At 55.9% G+C, this 19,531-nt stretch overlaps 1 protein-coding gene across 3 annotated transcripts in view; it reads left to right on the top strand.

The window, feature by feature from the left end:
- CNKSR2 (connector enhancer of kinase suppressor of Ras 2) overlaps positions 1-19,531 on the top strand; it is a 194,839-nt gene that overhangs the window by 108,095 nt on the left and 67,213 nt on the right. For all 3 annotated transcript variants that reach the window (XM_032972647.2, XM_032972648.2, XM_032972649.2), the window contains exons 7-9: positions 4,195-4,254; positions 10,100-10,168; positions 18,068-18,214. In XM_032972647.2, the coding sequence (XP_032828538.2) occupies positions 4,195-4,254; positions 10,100-10,168; positions 18,068-18,214 (276 nt within the window). The remainder of the gene's footprint in view (positions 1-4,194; positions 4,255-10,099; positions 10,169-18,067; positions 18,215-19,531) is intronic.

The following is a 19,531-nucleotide window of genomic DNA, read 5'->3' on the forward strand; positions in this document are numbered from 1 at the left end:
TGGCGCCGCGATTAGAGCGCGGCGGGGAGATGGAGAGGGGAAGAGTAAGAAAGGGAAATGAAACCGGGCAATTGTGTGGAAATTGATAGAGTGTCGCCTCTTCTCCTCCCGCTTGATAAAAACGGTGTTTCTTTTGTTAGGCCTCCGCGGGGCTTTCCTCCGCTGGCGTGAAAGATTAGCCTGCCGCAGCCGCCGCTGCCGCGTCCTTTCGCCGCACAACGTTTTGGTGACCCGCCGGGGTCTTGGTCGCCGCTCCCTCCTTCCGATAAGGGTTCCACATGCCACCCCCGACGGAACAACGCGGTGGCGCGCCGGTTAAACGCTCGTGCATCGCGGGCAAGAATGATGGTGGGGGCCTGGGTTCGATTCCCGACCCGGGAGCCCCTTCTGTGTGGAGTTTGTAAGTTCTCCCTCCCGTGTTCTGCGTGGGGTTTCCTCCTCGGAGTCAGAATCTTTGTTGATGCTGGAGGAGGAAACCGATGAGCTATGAAGCTCTTTTGCACAGATGTCCAGGAGGGAGCAGGTGGGTCAGAAAGTTACAACGACAAACAAATTAAAAAAAAACAACGTGGTTGGAGTGCAAAGTATGGGCAGTGTAAGCAAAATCACACGCAAAAAAAAACTACTTTAAATTTAACAGGTATAAACCCACTGAGCTATTAGCTTCTTTTTTCAGAGCGAGTGAGTGGAGGTTGCTTGCAGCTAACAGATCTCTACGCAGGGTCGCAGACACGCTGTGGATGTTGGTGATGGGAGGAGGCAGGGAGGGGGGGGCCCTGGCTATGCAAATGGCTGCCCGTAGTGACTGGTAGAGATTACAGATGGGATCCGTGACTCAGTGCTGAGCCTGCTGATCCCATCTGTGTATTTATAATAATTATCTGTGTATTCAGAGGTTCCATCATCGGCATACATAATCAGCACTTGTGTCACCTTTGTTGAAGGCAATAGAGGAATGTGACCATCAAACCCTGCAATATTTATTTAGCCACTTTCCAGCAGCAATGCTGCGAGGGTAATGCGTGCCCGTGATGACTTTGTGTGCAGTATCGTTCCTCGCGTTACACCGGGGCACCGTGGATTTGATCGATGACGCCTTGGTGAATACGGCAGCATTTTGTCTCACGAGCTGCTTCGCTCTGCTGATGGGACCCAGACGGGCGGAGACAGGTCCACATTTTGCTTCCTTAAACAATCACCACTTGGTAATATTTTTGCTTGGAAAGCCGATAGTCTGACGGACTTAAACATTCTGTCATATTTACGTGGAAACACAGTGGAGTTATGCTTATATCAGCAACACAAACCAAGATTAGATTTTTTTCTTTGGTCCAAAACAATGTGGGTGTCTCTTTGCCACATATCTAAACTAAACTATTTTTTTATTTTGCCAGATAAGACCCACTGAGCTTTCTAGCTCCTTATCTGAAGTGGCTTATCACGTGGAAATTTACAGCAGCCAAAAAAACTCTTTAAGTGCATGTTGAGTCTAAATGTGGAAGGAAAACACGGAGAAGACTCGACGTGACCACGGGGAGAGCATGCAAATTATAGAGGCGCCCGGGTCGGGATCGAACCCACGACCAACTGCATACCAGGCGAGAGAGATTAATCCCGCTGCAAACCTCTTGGGGCTGGGGGTAGTTGGGAGTGCCTAGACCCCCATGGTGGCTACACCCCTGGCCGGCCACCCCCCCCCCCGCCTTCACCGAGGAGGAGTGTCAATCCCAGCGTCCCTTAGGGGCTGTGCAATCATCATCTCACAATCAGAATATGTATTTACACTGTAGAAATCCGATGAGCTGTGAAGCTCTTTTTCACAGACGTTCCGTAGGGGCAACGGGGTCAGAACGTTGAGATGGGCATCACCGAGACTCCCAGAGGGCTCTGCGTGGCCACTTTCATCCATTCATTCATTCGGTGATTGTGTCACGATTGTATTTATGGGTCGGTCCAACGAGGTGCACTGGGGTGGGTTGTCGGTCAAGGCGAGGGAGACAGTGAGCGGGCTCAACGATAACTGCGTAGCCCTTTTCTACCCCTATTGCTTGCGATGTTGTTGTTGTAAATGGGGGGGAATATTGTTCCATGAAAAACAACAACGAAGCAGAAAAAATCCCGGGCGAAGCTCCCCGGCACTTGACGGCGAAACGTCGGGACACCGGTGCCGAACGACAGCGCACGCACGCACGCGGCGCAACCCGCAAGTAGTGCACGTCGGGAGAGAGCGAGAGAGGGTAAGAGAGAGAGAGAGAGGGTAAGAGAGAGGGAGGGTAAGAGAGAGGGAGGGTAAGAGAGAGAGAGAGAGGGTAAGAGAGAGAGAGTAACAGAGAGAGAGAGGGTAAGAGAGAGAGAGGGTAAGAGAGAGGGAGGGTAAGAGAGCGAGAGAGGGTAAGAGAGAGAGAGGGTAAGAGAGAGAGTAACAGAGAGAGGGTAAGAGAGAGGGAGGGTAAGAGAGAGGGAGGGTAAGAGAGAGAGAGAGAGGGTAAGAGAGAGAGAGAGGGTAAGAGAGAGGGAGGGTAAGAGAGAGGGAGGGTAAGAGAGAGAGAGAGAGGGTAAGAGAGAGAGTAACAGAGAGAGAGATGGTAAGAGAGAGAGAGGGTAAGAGAGAGGGAGGGTAAGAGAGAGGGAGGGTAAGAGAGAGAGGGTAAGAGAGAGAGTAACAGAGAGAGAGGGTAAGAGAGAGGGAGGGTAAGAGAGCGAGAGAGGGTAAGAGAGAGAGAGGGTAAGAGAGAGAGAGTAACAGAGAGAGAGAGAGGGTAAGAGAGAGAGAGTAACAGAGAGAGAGAGAGGGTAAGAGAGAGAGGGAGGGTAAGAGAGAGGGAGGGTAATAGAGAGAGAGAGAGAGGGTAAGAGAGCGAGAGAGGGTAAGAGAGAGAGGGTAAGAGAGAGAGAGAGGGTAAGAGAGAGAGAGAGGGTAAGAGAGAGAGAGAGGGTAGAGAGAGAGTAACAGAGAGAGAGAGGGTAAGAGAGAGGGAGGGTAAGAGAGAGAGAGAGGGTGAGAGAGCGCTGACAAACCACCAAAAAAAAGGCCTAAACTCGACACGACGTCTGCCAATCTCTCAGCAGATGTTCACTAAGCTTGCCCAAGAGCCTGGCAAGGGCAGCCGAATTTTGTTCCACGAATTAATTTTCTCGGTAAGCGACGGGGACAATGTTCCCCCCAAGAAAATTGTACGTACATATTTAAAAGAATGTGTGCAGAATACAGAGGGGGCCCCGTGCAACGCTGCCCATTTTCATATTCGCTCTTCTCTCCCAACCCAACCCTCCGCGTGCCCCCCACCCACCTCCCCCCACCTCCGAACAACTAATTGTGCAATTATGGTTGTGGCCATCCCGGACGGACGGTAACGCCGCCGTAATAGGGAGCCTGTGGCCTTGCTGGGCCCTTTATGACTTAATTAGACCCGACCGCGAGATCTCAACCCATGCTGAACCGCGGGGATTTGGTCTTTGGGATTCGATCGCAATTGTAGTTAAGGAGATATTTGCTCACGATCCAAAAATAATAACAATAATGCTGCTGCTGATAGTGATGATGGCGAGAAAGCATTTAAAGCCACCGGACCATAAAACGGCGCTCGGGAAGAAATAATAACATCTCGTCCGCGTGTTATTGCATCGCTGGATTAAATTACGACGTGCCGCCGCAGCCGCCGCCGCCCGCGCGATGTTTGCAGTGAGAGAGTTTTCTCTAAACGCTCGCTTAATCTCCTCGCCCCGTGAAGAAGGATCGGGGTGGGGGAATTACGTTGTTTTTTGACGTGAAAGCCCTGCGCCTAATTTGTTTCACGGTTTTTTTTGTTTTGTTTCGCTGCCTCCGCGCTCCGTCGTGAACGCGCGAGCTCCCAACCCCGGCGCCCGACGACAAAACGGACGCGGGGCTTCTCCGAGCCGGGCGCCCGTCCACGTCCGACGTTTCGATCCGCCTGTTTGCCGGCGGTGTTTTTATTCGCGAGCCGAACTCGGCGCCCGACCGTCGCCTCGCTTCTCCCGAGTGCACCGCCGGCGTGCGCGCTTTAAACGACGACGCGGTTTTGTACGCGTGTACGTGCGTACGCGTAAACTCTTTTTCCCCCGCGCCGTACGTAGCCGACCGCGCCCGTCGGAGATGCTGCGGCAAGAAGCAAGCGGCGCTCGCGTAACCGCTCCTTTGCCTTTGTCTCCCCCCACCCCCCCCTTCCTCCGCAGGGCCTGTACATCAAGTCGACGTACGACGGGCTACACGTCATCACGGGCACCATGGAGAACGTGAGTGATCCCGCGTGTTTGTTAGCTTCGTTGGCCACGTTGGTGACGACGACGATGATGTGTGGTGGACAATCACCGAGCGCGATGACGGTGCTGACAACGATGATGCCGGTGGAGGTGGTGGTGATGATGATGATGATGACTGCGGCCGACTGACGAGACGAAGTGAATGGAACCTGAACGCAGGGGCAGGCGGGAGATCATTCGGCTGCGTTGTTCAGAGACAGCTGTGCGCAGAGGAAGACCAACAGTGTCAATGGCTGTGTGTGTGTGTGTATGTCCGTGTGTGGGGGGGAGCGGTAGTGCAGCAGTTTAACGCGCTGCGCTACGAACCCGGCTACCCGTGTCCCGCTAAAGGCCACCAACCTGAACCGGTCCTGGACCTCCCCTAGGTCGACTCAGCCTCAAATGAATACCTGGTGCGGTGTGTAAACATTCGCCACTGTGGAGACAAAGGCGGCTGGGCGTAGTGCCAGCAACCCACCCCCTCGTGTGCCCTGCCAGCCTTCATAGGTGCTACTTGTTAACAGCACTTACCCCAACAGTCTGTTAAGGCTCTGGGAAGCGGGGGGGGGAATCTTTATCTTTGGAGACGGCCTCTCAGGGGAGTCTGGTTGCACAGGTGGCATGTGGCCATACTCGTTTCACCACCTCCAGGGCAACTTGAGCAGCATCCGCAGAGGTCAGAGTTAATAAATAATTGGATTTCACACCCCACCACCCACCCATGCTCTTGCCCTCTCCACCGCTGCCGTGCTGAAGCAAGGCTCGCGTTGCTTTAAACCCGAGACGGCCTGCCAGTCACGGCGCCTTCAACCGCCGCCTTTATCGCTCGGGCGGCGGCGGCGGCGAGCGTTATCCCTCGTGAACGAGGCTCGTGTTTCACTGTCCCCTCTCTCTCTCTCTTGCTCACTCGCGTTGCCGGGGTTGCTCAGAGTGGCTCCCTGCGCGAGACTGGCGCGCGTGTGTGCGTGTGTGCATGCGTGCGTGTGTGTGCATGCGTGCGTGCGTGTGTGCGTGTGTGTGCATGCGTGTGTGCGTGCGTGCGTGCGTGCGTGTGTGTGCGTGCGTGTGTGTGTGCGTGTGTGTGTGTGTGCATGCGTGTGTGTGTGTGTGTGCGTGCATGCGTGTGTGTGCGTGTGTGCATGCGTGCGTGCGTGCGTGCGTGTGCGTGCGTGCGTGCGTGCGTGCGTCCGCCGAACTGCCGCCGAGTCGTTAATTCCGAAGCCGCCGCACGGTCGACGCGGCCACGGTGGCGGTGGGAACCGTCTTTTGTCTCACGACGTGCAAGGCCCCCCACTGCTGAGCTGCGTGAGCTCTCCTTTCGTTCTTTTTTCAGTAGCGACCTGGCCACACGTGATGATGGCTCGACGAAGTGACTTACCGTCACGCGGACATTTATAGCAGCCGAATAATCTCGAACGCGTGACGTTGATTCTAATTGCGGAGGGAGAAACCCGGACGACCCGGAGCAAAATCCACGCGAAAACGGGGGGGGGGGGGCGGGGGGGGGTTAGAGTAAGTGGGAGGGATGGATGGAGGGAAGTGCAGATGAGTCGAGGGAGGGGAGGATGGGGAGGCCATTGGGGGAGGTAAGGAGAGATACAGCAAGGTAGGGAATCATGGAGGTGAAGATTAAGTGAAGGGAGGGAGAGATGGAGGTAGCGAGCGAGTGGTGAAAGGGGGGAGGGACCGAAGGAGGTGGTGAGAGATGGAAGGGAGGTAGGGAAGAGATGGAGGGAGGTGAAGATTGCAGGGATGGAGAGAGAGCGCGAGTGGAAGGAGGGAGGGATGAAAGGAGGTGGTGAGAGCTGGAAGGGCGGTGAAGACGAGGTGAAGGGAGTGAGAGATGCAGAGAGACAGCGAGCGGAGGGGGCGAGGCAAGGTGGGAGGGCTCCACTTCACGCTGAATACCAATGGCGACCGCTCTCGCCCCTAACAAGCTCATAACGCGCAAATAAATAAAGCGCGATGGCAAACATTGGCTCGCCGATATCACGCTGCTTACGGAATCCTAAACACCTGCCTCCTCCTCCGCAGCCATCGCCTGGCCGCCTCCGAGCCTTATTTACGGGCGGTCGTTATTTTAACAGATGCCGTGTTCCCGGGCGGATTAGGGCGAGCAATGGAGGGGCCACGGCACGATGGTTAGCGCCGTGGAGCTCGACCGACCGTGCACACGTGGTGGTGGTGGTGGTGGTGGCGGTGGTGGTGGTGGTGGTGGCGGTGGTGGTGGTGGTGGTGGTGGCGGTGGTGGTGGTGGCGGTGGTGCGCCGTGGCGTTAAATTCGCGCGTTTCGCTCCCACCCGCACCACCCCCCGCCAGTCTCCGCGCCCTTTTCGCCGGGCCGGGTCGTTAAGCCGAAAAAAGGCGATAATGCTTCTTACTTACGGCCCATTACTCGCTCAAAATGCGTGCGGATGAGAAGGAGGAGGAGGAGGAGGAAAATAATAGGAATATGAGCAGCACGTTCTGTATTTTTTTGGGGTGGGGGGGGGAGGGCTTGCAGTAAAGATGTTTCCACAGCGTGAATAGTTTAATGGAGGTCACTGTTGCTTCTGGCACGTCTGCTCCCACAATTGTCTGGAGCTTCCCACCGCCTCCACCACCCAGCCGCCCGTGCTGTTGGCTCCCTGCCCCTGTTCAAATCTAGGTTCCAGACTGTATCTCGTTGCTGGTGACTGCGGGAACACCTCCCTCGCTGTTTCTGTCGAGCCGTCTAGGGATGCGGCTCCCATTTAGGCGGACGTCGTGATGTAAATCCGCATCATTCTATTGTATTGTGTAGACCCATAGACTCGCAAGGAGACGATTAGACTCACACGGAGACCCACAGACTCACGCGGAGACCCAGAGACTCACACGGAGACCCATAGACTCACACGGAGACCCATAGACTCACACGGAGACCCATAAACTCACACGGAAACCCATAAACTCACACGGCGACCCATAGACTCACGCGGTGACCCATAGACACACACGGAGACCCAGAGACTCACGCGGAGACCCAGAGACTTACACGGAGACCCATAAACTCACACGGTGACCCATAGACACACACGGAGACCCAGAGACTCACGCGGAGACCCATAGACTCACACGATGACCAATAGGCTCACATATGGAGACACATCTCGTGCTGGCATCACGGTCAGAAATGTGCGACAATTGATAAATAAAACAATTAATAAATAAACTATTTAAAACTATAATCTATATTTTTTATTTTACCAGCTAAGGCCCACTGAGCTATGTAGCTCTTTTCTTTGAAGGGTACTGTCCACAAATGATAGCTCAATGAAGTCGCTCATCATCATGTGGAAATTTATTGCAGCCAAATTCTTTAAACGTGTCTTGATTCTAAATGTGGAGGGAAAAACCGTGAGACCCGGAGAAAAATCCACGCGATCACGGGGAGAGAGAGACACGCAAACTCCAAATATACAGCAGCAGGCGTCAGGGTCGGGATCGAGCCCCTGACCTCCTGTATACCAGGCGAGGTAGTTAACATCTCACCATGGGGAAGAGAGAGAGAGAGACACAAACTCAAAATATACAGCAGCAGGCGTCAGGGTCGGGATCAAGCCCCTGACCTCCTGTATACCAGGCAAAGGTAGCTAACATCTCGCTACTGTGGCACTTGCAAATCACTCAACTGGCAGTGTACGCAGCAGCAGCAGCAGCAATCACCGCTACCTTCTTTGGATCATTGGCAGCACCCACCCGAAAACAAGACTTGAGACTCTGTGAGGCTTTTCCCCCGCAGGGTAAACAAGCAGAATGAAACAATAATTGTTGTATTTTTTTGTTAATGCATTCCTGAATCGATTTCTTGAATCCGAACTGCGCCAATTCCCCGACTCGTTTTGGAGCACGTCGGCGGAAAGTTTTTGCTGAAATCATTTCCATCCCTGGCTCTCACCACTTCCCCAAGCAAGCCGGTTCGCCTCTCCCGCTCCGCCAAATGCACGCAAGGCGAGCCGGGAATGTAGGCAGGGCGCTATTGTTAGCCGCGGGCCGTGGGATGATTTTGTTCAGGTTTTTTTTTATTTTGATCTCGCGGATAATGCGTCTGTGCGGGCACACGCGATAACAATAAACAAAACACCCGCTCAACAAATCACCCCATAGTCATCCCCAGATAACCCCCCGTTTTAAAACGTGCCATCGTCATGGACTGAACAATTAATCGATACCCCCCCCTCCCCCACCTCGGCACAGCAGTGTCCCTCTCCGGATCAGCAGGACAGATAGCGTCTCTGTAACTCCGTCTGTCTCGTCGCTGTGGCTCTGGAAGACCTGCGCCACTTGTCTCTTTAAACACAGGGGCGCGCTTGTTCCTCCGAGTGTGTCGTCATCCCCTCCCCTCCCCCCCTATTGCTCCACAAGGGCCGTAGGGCGGGGGGTGGGGGGGATCGTAGGGGGAAGTGTGTGGGTGGGAGTGGGGGGGGGTTATCGTATCGCGCACGAGATAGGCCTTTCACCGTGCGTCTGCCACATCCACGTGCAGAAGGGGTTCCATTGTCCGCCGATGAATTGCCCGAGACGTTGAAAACACGGCGCTGGTGGGGGTGCGCGAGGAAAGGTCGCGGGGTCGCGGGGTCGGGTCACCTACCTGTGCTTTGCGTCTCACCTCTCACCTTTCGGGGGGGGGGGGGGGTTTCTCACACACAACCAGAAAACACCTCGGGGGACGGGAGCGGGGTGGTGTGGGCTGCAGATGAGCCTCCACTACATCCAGACTCCGAATACGATATTTTTTAATGCGATGGTTGACGGGGGGAAAAAACGGGAGGACCCGGAGAAAAAATCCACGCAACCGCAGGGAGAGAGACACGCACACTCCAAATACACAGCAGCAGGCGTCAGGGTCAGGATTGCACCCACGACCTCCTGCATACCAGGCGAGGTAGTTAACATTTCCTAGCCACCACTGGCGCGCTCCCTATGACTGAGCGTGGAAGGAGGCGACCCCCAACACCCCACCCCCCCCCCCCCCCCCCGCTAGAAGTCTGAGAGTGCTCCCGCCAGCAGCGGCGTGAGCGAGAAGTTGCAGCGGTGTCTGCGCCTCGATGTTTTGAAACGCAGCTTCTGCCCACGTGGTGCGGTCGCCTGGCCCCAAAAAACGCGATGAATAAACACAACGGAGGGGTTAGTGGTGGTGGCGGGGGGGGGGGATATTGACGGCCTTCGTCCAACAGTGGATAGATCATGGATGCTGATGCTGCTGCTGTGGATGTTGATGATGATGACTTGCAGGTGCTGAGCGGCAGCTGATGTAACAGCTCGTGGAGGAGTGGGCTTGAGGGGTGGAAGTGTTGGCCGGGGCGGTTATACGATCCCCACGGCAGCTGTGGCTTGCCTGCACGTGCGTGGGATGGAGGTTTTGTGTGCAAGGGGCTCGTGGTGGTGGCTGGGCTCGGTGGGGGTGTGGGGGCAAGTCTTGGGACAGCCCCTTCGGATGTTAGGCAGCTGGATTAATTGTTGTGTCGATCAGATGAGCGATCATCATCATCATCACCGCCTATATAGTAATCCAGGCAAACATTTTCATCAGCATGTTATAAATAATTTTTATATCATCGGCAGCAGCGTCATCACTGCTCTTCTGGAACCATGTGCGTCGTCTCCACCATTACCAAAGTCGTTCTATATTGTGAATTTTTTTTAATTTGTTTCAAAATCGTCGTCTTCTGTCATCTTCACCACGTGGTCTTCCTGATTTGCGAGCAGCCGCTCGTTCTGCCGCTGAGCCCAGCCGGCCGCCTGTTGCAATTTTTTTGTTTCTTTAAAGCCGAAACCTGACTTTCCACCCATCCCTCTCCCTCCCTCCCTCCCACAGTCCCCTGCCGATCGTTGCAAGAAAATTCATGCGGGCGATGAAGTCATCCAAGTGAACGGACAGACGGTGGTACGTCATAGCCACCCCCCGACACCACTCGCTCGCTCACGCGCTTGCTCGCCGGAACAGGAACTTTGTAATGTTACAACCAAAACAGACGCAATCCCCGCCCGCGCTGACGCCCACCGCTGGCTGGGACGGGGAGGCCCTCGGCTCGGCAGGCGAGAGAAAGAGCGAGCTCGGGAGAGGGTACGCGGTCTCCTCTCCCACTAAGCGTGGTGCCCCATCCCACGGGAGAGGGCGCTCTCACTCTCAAGTGGGGGAGTCCTTCCGGCAGCAGCGGGCGTCAGCGAGCAGTTGCAGGGGGCCCCGCCGTTCAGCCGGCGCGAGCGAGGGATGCAGCGCCGATGCGCCGTGCCCTCCCCGCGTGAATTGGCCCTAATCTCGGGCCCGTTCTTCTCTCGCACCCCTCTCCCCATTGTTTCCCCCGCCCCCCTCCCCGCTCCCCCCTGTCAAATTGACGGCGATGAATGCCAGCCGCGGGTAACTTCCCCCCCCCCCCGTTCATCATTTATACAGCGGGCGGGAAGGGGGGGGGGGCATTCCGAACAGTCGCCGCCGACGCCACGCGACCCAAGCTACTAGGAAGCAAAACGCCGAATGCGCGAGAATCAAAGTCACCACGTCCCTGCACTCCTCACCCCCCGCTCGCCCCCCTCCCTCCGCTCGCCCCCTGCTCCCCCCCCCCCCACTGCACCCACCCCCTGCACCCACCCGGCCGACTGCTCATCCCCACGGACGGAGGCTTGGAGCCACAGCGATGGAAATTCCACATTTCTTACGGTGGTGCTGGGGGGTGCACGTGGGACGGTCGGTCCATAACACCATAAAACAGCCATTTGTGGACTCCCCCCCCCCCCCCCCCCCCTAATGCGAGCGTTGTGTTACTGTGTTAGAAAGGAAGAACAAAAGCACTGTCTCGAGGTTTGAACTCGCAACTTCACGATTGCGAGCCAGCTGAGCTGGGTTTGTTTTAAGTTTGAACGTGAATATTTGTTGAGTCTGTGAAAGCCTACGGCACGTTTGGGTGTCCCATTCTCCAACGCAGCAGAGTGCAAATGATGACTTTGGAAGTTCACCGTCAATGTGGTCAGCCGTGGCCCATCCACTGCTGGATGCGAAGACCCCGTCCCCCCTGCAAGCCGTCGCCATCCCTCGCGCAACGATTTCGGGGCGCTCCATCTCCGCGGCGGGTGTGATCTCTCTCTCTCTCGGGGGAAGAGTGTCCATTCTCTCCTTTTGGCCACCACTTACGCGCCACCAGCGGCCTGCGAGCCCCCACCCACCGCCCCCGAGCCGTGCACTTTCCTTTTCCTTGACGGTCGAGACGACGGTGCCTCGAGCCGGCGGCGTCGCTCTCCGACCCGCGTGCTTCCGAGTTTAATTCATTTCGCGCCGGTTGTTGATTTCGCAAGCGCATCCAGCGGCGGCGGTGGATAAATTGATTTAGCGGCCGCGGGGTGAATGAGACCGGCAGGCGCGGTGCGCGATGCCACATCACCACCCAGCTCCGCTAATTGATAGTGGCGACGTTAATTGGCGGGACGACTTTTGCGCCGCGTCAAAGAGCGGCGCAGGGATTAACTCGCCGGCGCGCGATGGGCCGCCGCGGGGCGGCGGTGATGGCTCGTCACGCGCGGCGGTGGTCACGTGATGGGCCCATTGATGGCGGCAGTGACGATTCGGTGGTGATGAGTTGTCACCGGCGGTGGCGATGGGCCATCGCAGGCGGTGGCATCAGCTGCCATCCACCTCTTCCGTACGTTCTTCCAGTGATGAAGCTCCTTCACCCACTGGTCGTTTTGCTCTCCCCGTTTTGCGCTCCCATGTGCCCCTCTAGAATTTTGCATCGAACTGAGACCCTGGGAAGGGTCCCTTGCCTGTAAGATTGGCGGTTCACCAGCATTGACTCAAGTCTTACTCTACCGATGAGACATTGCATGTCGAAACCGGTGCAGAGTTTGCTTGTCTGCAAAAATGCTACGTACAATTTTGCACTCCCAGAAGGCCGTGCGGCTGATAGTTTGCGTAACAAAAACATTTTCTTTTTTACGTCGAGACACGGACATGCGAAGGACACATATCGCCTGCTTAGTTTTGTTATTTATAATCGCGGCAATGACGCTCATGGTGATTTTGACGTGACAAACAGGGTGATCCATTCATCGATGCCCCACTGATATATCAGTGTGACATCAGCTGACTCGGCGTTGGGTGTTTGCGAGCAGATCAGACTGGCTGTGATTTAATAAAGGCGGCGGGGGGGGGGGGGGGGAGGTCGAGACTGGTTGGGACACGCGCAGTGGCTTGGAATTGAAACGTCGCTTTCCCTGTAATTTATAACCGATCGAGTGGCTCAGCGGTAGAACGAGGAGATCGCAGCCGGAAGGTTGTGAGTTCAGATCCTGGTTTTGGGGGTGTGGGGGGTGGGGCAGAGCAATCCCCTAGGGGTACGGCAAATCGGGGGGGGGGGGGGGGCATGGATAGACTCGCCTTCGCCTTGCGAAACGTGGAATTTTCCGCCGCTGATTCAGGGCTGTAAATAGGAGGTGAGCGCCAATGCCTGGATGCTCATTTGAGCGGCAGGTAATCACCTTCAAAGATGACTTCTCCCTACGATCCTGGTTGGGGCACCTGTCAAATGCGTAGGTGTGCTCGGTCGTGCTGGTAGCTGGTCACCCACCCCCTCGCGTGCCGCGCCGGCCTTCACAGGGTGCCGCTCGCTACTAAGAGCACTTGCCCCGACAGTGCGTTCGAGGCTCGACGGCCGATCTTTATCAGCTTTGGTGAGTAAATCTTCCATGTGGTTTAGTGGAAGAGACATTGCTTCAATGTTTTTTACTTCCAATCTGTTTCTGCTTGGGCACCCATGGCTGAGTATGGTTGAGTTACGTTCAGTCCAGGGCCAGCATTCCGTCAGAGTGCTTCTGCAACTCCATAGTTATGTGGCACCACCTCGCACTTTTTTTTTATTGCCTCTGCTATGTATAAGGGTACGTGTGTACGTGCTCTGTGTGTGCGTGAGATTGAGGGGAGCGGAAGTGTAGAGGTTAGCGCCCAGCGCTTCCCGCTCACGGCCAACACCGGTGACGATTATCTGAACCGGTTTCGTGCCTCCCCTAGGTCGACTCAGCCTCAAATTAGTACCTGGTGCGGTGTGTAAATATCACTGCTGGGGAGACAAAGGCGGCCGGGCGTGGTGCTGACCACCCACCCCCTCACGTGTGGTGCCGCCCTTAATAGGTGCTCGCTAACAGCACTTGCCCCAACAGTGCGCGAAGGCTATCCGGGGGGATCTTTGCCTTTGTGGCGTTCGGAGTAATGGCACCATTCTGTCGCCAGGTGGAGGAGGACATGCGAGGTGGGCTCCGAGTGAGCGAGTGGTGGGGGGTGGTGTGACGTCACGGAAAGAGAGTCGGCGTGGAAATCAATGAGCTCACTCACTGGTGCGGAGGGAATGTGGTTGGTGGTGGTGGTTGGTGGCAGTGGTGGTGGAAATGTGGTGGTGGGAAAGGGTCAATTGGGGTGTTGGGCTGTAACGTGATCTCTCCGCTGCCCCCCCCGCCGCCCCACACTCCCTCCTGCGTCTGTACATCCACACAAGGACAAGAACAACACCCACCCCCCCCCTTGAATAAGCCTTTTACAAACCGTTCGAGCACGTGCTGTCAGCGAGCACCTATTAATGCTGGCGGTGGTGTGGCTACCACACCGCGCCCCGTTTGGTTGCCTCGGTCGCACACCAACGCACATCTTTGCACATCGCTCCGGCTACTGATTTAAGGCTGAGTTGAACCAGCCGAGGCCTGGCACCCGTTCCGATGTGGCTTGCCACTGGTGTTGGCTTAGCCGTGGCCGGGAATCAAAGTCGCTTTGCCGCGGGTTCATGAGGCCACGGTGCCTCTCGCTGCGCTGCCTCACTACGCGCTGATACACAAAGACAGAGATCCCCCGTATAGCCTTAACGGACTGTTGGGGCAAGTGCTGTGAGGGGCCAGGCACGGAACATTTAGGGGGTGGGTGGCTAGCACCACGCCAGGGTCCGCCTTTGTCTCCCCCGGTGGGATGTTTTTAGACACTGCAACCAGGTACTCATTTGAGGCCGAGTCGACCTAGGGAAGGACCAGGGCCGGTTCAGATAATCGTCACCACCGGTGTTGGCCGTGAGCAGGAATCGAACTCGTGTCACCGGGTTCGTAGCGCAGCGCCGCTAACCACCACAACCGCTCCCCATGCCCGTACACACACACACAGACACACAGACACACACACAGACACACACATTTCTAGGTACCCAATCAGAATCATAGGGAGAAATTATCTTTCAAAGTGACTCAGCCTGTACCCCGACACATGCTCACACGCACACAAGCACGTCTTTATCATCAAACCCAACCACAAACTCGCTCATCCACCCACCCACGTGTACTCTACTAGCATACAAAGACAAAGACCCCCCTCCATGCCTGCCTCCGCCAGTATAGCCCACAAAGGCTGTTGGGGCAAGTGCTGTTAGCGATCGACTGTGGATGCTGGGGCGACATCAGATCCCTTCATTGCGCTGCAGCTGACGCCTCCTTCGGGGGCTGATCCCGCTGCCTCCTCTCTCTCTACCTTCTGTCGATAGAGCGCTCGCCCGCGTCGAGACGGAAGAGAAAACAAATCGAGGGGACGAGAGGGAGTCGTGTTTCACAAAGAACAGCCCCAAGGCAGCGTGGCCATGACGATAGAGAGATGGGGGGGGGGGGGGTACCACAACCGGCAGGTCGCCTGTGGTGGGGTAAACTGTGAGCACCCCCCCCCCCGCCTCTTTCCGAGGCCTAAAACTTTACTATTTCTACATCGCCAGGTAAGGCCCCACGGAGCTATGCAGCTCTTTTGTCAGAAGCGACCTGGCCCATAACTGATAGCTCAGCGACGTGGCTTACCACGTGGACATTTGTAGCAGCCAAATGCTCCCTAGACGCACGTTGATTCTAAATGTGGAAGGGAAAAAACCGGAGGACTCGGAGAGAAATCCACACGGCCACGGGGAGAGAGACACGCAAACTCCAAATATACAGCAGCAGGCGTCCTGCATACCAGGCGAGGTAGTTAACATTTCATAGCCACTATGACGCCCACCTACGAGCTAGTGTGGAAGAAGGCGATCCCCAACAACTCCCCACTCGAGAGTCACATCGGCCAGCAGCTGCGTGAGCAAGAAGTTGCAGGGGCTGCGCCGCGTTGTTTTGAAACGCGGTTTCTGCCGACGTGGCGCCGGCTCAAAAGCACGACGAATAAACACGTGGTGGTGGGGGGGGTGGGTGGGTGGGTGGGGGGGATGCGTGGAGACGGAGCCGGGAAATCGGCTCGCGTGCAGCTGCCGAGATGGATCGGTTCGATCAAGATCGCCTTGATCTAGCGGTGGAGGGGTCACGGGCGACGTCGGTCAACGATGACGACGAGCAACGGCGTGGCCCGTGATCGCGATGGGGCGCGTGTAAAGCGTGGCGTTTTGTGACCGTAGTGAATTATATTAGCTGTGGAAGGAACCCAGCGGGAATTATTTTTTTATCGTGAAACAAAATAAAAAGTCTGGGAAGCCGTGTTATTCTACCCCCCCCCCTCTACTCTTTATCCCATAATCCTTCAGGGGGCTAAGATCAAAGGGTGGTGGGGGGGGGGGCGGGGTGGAGCAGCATTGGAGCTTGAAAGGTTGCACCAGAGAGTGTCTCCTGTTCGCACCCCCCCTCGCCCCCCCCCCACCTCGCACCCCCCTCTCCCACATCACCCCCACTCCAGTCAAGTATCACGGTGGTGTAACTCGGCCTAATCCTCTAGTTCTGAACCTTTTTAGTTTTTTTGGTGTTTTAGAATAAATACACAAATCATTGGAGCCACCCATCCTGCCCCCCCCCTCCCACCCTGTCCCTCAGCTCCCAGTCAAAATCTCCGGCGCTTAAAAAAAATCGTGTTTGACGTGCGCGATTGCTCGCCCCCACGCCCCCCCCCCCTTCCCCCGAGTGGTAACGCGCAGCCTCTTAGCGCGCAGTTGACAATTCAATTCCCATTGGAGCAAGTTTGTAAATCGCGCGGAGCCGGACGCCAAAGTGATTTCCCGTCGCTCAAATGAGAATTGAGGCGGCGTTGCTCATCTCCCGTTAACGGCCCCTGCAGAAGCCAGTGATGGAAATTCCACATTGCGTTGGACGGCAACCACTGCCGACTTGCCCACAAAGTGGTGCCTGTTTTATCGACCCCGATGGGAGGGATGATGATGATGATGGGCTGAGTCAACTTCCCACTACTCCCTCCCCCGCCATCCAGCCAGACCAGGAGTTGAACTCGCGACCTTCCGGTTGCGAGCCGCTCACTCCACTGCCACCGAGGCACATGACCGGTATAAAATAAATATACGGTTATTATATGAAGAATAAATAAATAAAAACACCCAGCTTTGGCACGTTTACAATTCCACCAGACAAACGGGAGCCAGAGGGGTGGGGGAGAGAAAAGAACAACAATATATAAATGTAACAAGTGAAACTACCCAAATAACATCATCCTCTTTCCAAGCCAACGGAAGGAGGGCCAATTTGCGCGTAATTGAAATCACTCTTCCGTAATAGCTGGCTATTAACGAGCTGTTATAATAACACGCCGGCATGCACCCGAAGGTGGTTATTTATGCACGACGAACGTCGGGGATGAACGTCAGGGCGCGGGTGCGGCAGTCGGACGCTGCCGGCGCATTCATTATAACCGGGCCTCACTGTCACGGCCGACACAATCGCCGACACAATCGTGGCCGTGGAGGAGGAGGTGGCGGTGGTGGTAGTTGATGGGGTAGGCTGCTTGTTTTGTGCTTCAGTCGGTGGAATGTTTTAAGCGTAATTATTCGTCGCAGCTGGAAGTTCCTAGTTGAAGGGTGGGGGGGGGGGTAAAGATAGATGTGGAGGGGAAACTCGCAGAGTAAAGAGTTTTTTTTTTTCTGCAGGGTCTCCCAGCGTTGCTGCTGTCGTCGGCGTATTAATCAGGAAAATTGTTGTCTGCCCCATAAAAAATTATAATAATAAATTACGTTTTTTTTTTGTCACGTGCGCTCTCTCTCTCTCTCTTAATACCGGCAGCTAATAATTCGCAGTGTTTTCCACAATAAAGCGTGGTCGTAAATCGAGTTTACACGGCCCCGCTAATAGGCACGATAAAGTATCCCGTTACTGTTTTTCTTATATATTTTTTTTTATTGCCAGTTTTCCCACAGTTCCCCCTCCGCCTCCCTCCCACCACGACCCTGCACCCTGCCCTGCCGAGAGAAGTGGTGTCTGGCTTAAGAGTGGTGGATGAGATGGAGGTGGCGAGGGCGAGGGGGGAGGACGCTGTTTGGGGGGGGGGAGGCGAGAAGCTTTGGCCGGTTGGAGACTCTGCCGATATGCTCCCGCTCGAAACGCGCAATTTTAGCCGCGAACTAAAACCCAAGGTGCCTCGCAGGTTCGGCGAGTCGATGGTCTCGGCCCCCGGTAGTTACAACCGGCGTCAATTTCCGGAACTGTGAAAATCTCCTCCACTCTTGCCACCACCCCCCCCCCCCACATAGGTGTCCACCTGTGGGGGCGTGCCGATGACATCACACGCCTCCTATTCAGGGCCCAAAGACCAGAGGAGAAATGTCGCGCACAATCGTCAAAACGGTGTTGTGGATTCCTCTGCCAAAATTGCCGGCGGGAGTGTGTGTCGAAACAATAATGCGTCGGCACGATGTTTGCCCGCCTATGCGGTGTGAGCAGGGTACGCGACACGACATTGGGTCGCGAAAGCCCGTGCGTTTTAAATTCCACAGACGTCACCACGTCGCCTGCGAATCTCCCCTTTCGATAGATCCACACCTCGATGCCACGTTTTACGCTCGCCCCCCCCCCTCCCCAGGTTGGGTGGCAGCTGCGGAACCTGGTGAACGCGCTGCGCCACGACCCCAGCGGAGTGACCATCACGCTCAAGAAGAGGCCGCAGTGCACTCTCAACTCGGACCCCGCGCCACTCAAGAACATGCGCTGGAAGCCGCTGGCGTTGCAGGTGGGGAAGGGGCAAGGAGAGCGAGCGGCGAGTCCCCCCGAGCACGATTGGGTGAATTGTCGTGATTTCTAGGGTTCATGGTTAGCAATCGTGGTTTTGGACCATGTTTTATTTTGGGGCGTCGCGAATGGTGACGTGGCGAATCGTCGCGATCCGGGGTTAACGTCCCGTCAAAGGAATGGCGACTGTCGGAGCAAGAAAGTGAGTTTGTAAACCTCCGGAAAGCGGAGTGCAACGCCTTCCCCTTGAAGGAATTGGACGGACATCCCAGGAGGTAAAGGCGCAGTCCTGCAATTGCTTCCTCGTGCCACTGCCGGCAGAAGGGCATCCGCCAGAGGGAGCTCCAGACAGGCGATTTGGCTGACGACTCCACGCCGGCCAGACGTGTTGGGAGACATGAGCGGTAGCACCCACACTTTACCCCACCACCACCACACGGCCCGCTGATCCATTAACCCTTTCTCGTTCCGAGATGCAAGTTGCAGGGTGGGGCTCCCGTTCACCGCTGAATCCCGCAACGCGCAAGCGGTTAGCGCGAGCGCCATTATATTTAAAGACACGGTTCTCGCCGCAGAGAACCGTGGCAACACGACCGCACTCCACGATAGCCGGCGCCAGACTGTGCCGCACGCCTTCCTGCACGGCCTTGTGGAGTTTCGGTGCTGATAAAGTAGTTTTTGTTTCAGTGCTTCTTCCGGTTTCGGAATGGAATCGGAAGAAAGATGACGTGCATGAAAGTACGTCATCGGAACGGGAAAAGGTTGACTTGGGGTGGACAGAAGTGGCATGTGGGAGTGGGGGAGTGGGGCAGATTTGAGAAGCTGGCCCCGTTGTTTCAGCTGCCGCTCCAGGAGATGGAATCGAACCGGCGACCTCTGTGTTGGCAAGCCCCCGGTATGTTGCGAGCCACAACACACCACCGTGGCAATGTCGGGCAAGATAAATAATTGGCGTTATTATTTTTTATAACCAGTTGGCTCGTGTGTTAGAAAACAATGATTAAGGTGCAACTGTTGGCACGCAGTCGCCTCGGTGTTGGTCTGCACGAACTAACAACGGGATTACATTTTTTTATGTTTTAAAACCTCGTCTCTTTAATTACGACTCCACGCCTTGCGGAGGGGTGGACGGAGGAGAGCATTGGAATGATTGCTTTGCACCCAGGCAATCCGCACGGGGGGGGGGGGGGGTGGAGGTGGCGGCCTGGGGTGGGGGGGAACGTGGGTAACCTGTCGTAGCAGTGGAGTTCTCTCGGCCAAACTCCGGGCCAATCCCTGGATGGAGCCACAATCCCGGAGCCGCGAGCAGCATCACTAA

The sequence above is a fragment of the Petromyzon marinus genome, chromosome 49, assembly GCF_048934315.1.
Source record: "Petromyzon marinus isolate PM22_M1 ecotype Great Lakes invasive population chromosome 49, UKy_Petmar_22M1.pri1.0, whole genome shotgun sequence".
NCBI classification, from domain to species: domain Eukaryota; kingdom Metazoa; phylum Chordata; class Hyperoartia; order Petromyzontiformes; family Petromyzontidae; genus Petromyzon; species Petromyzon marinus.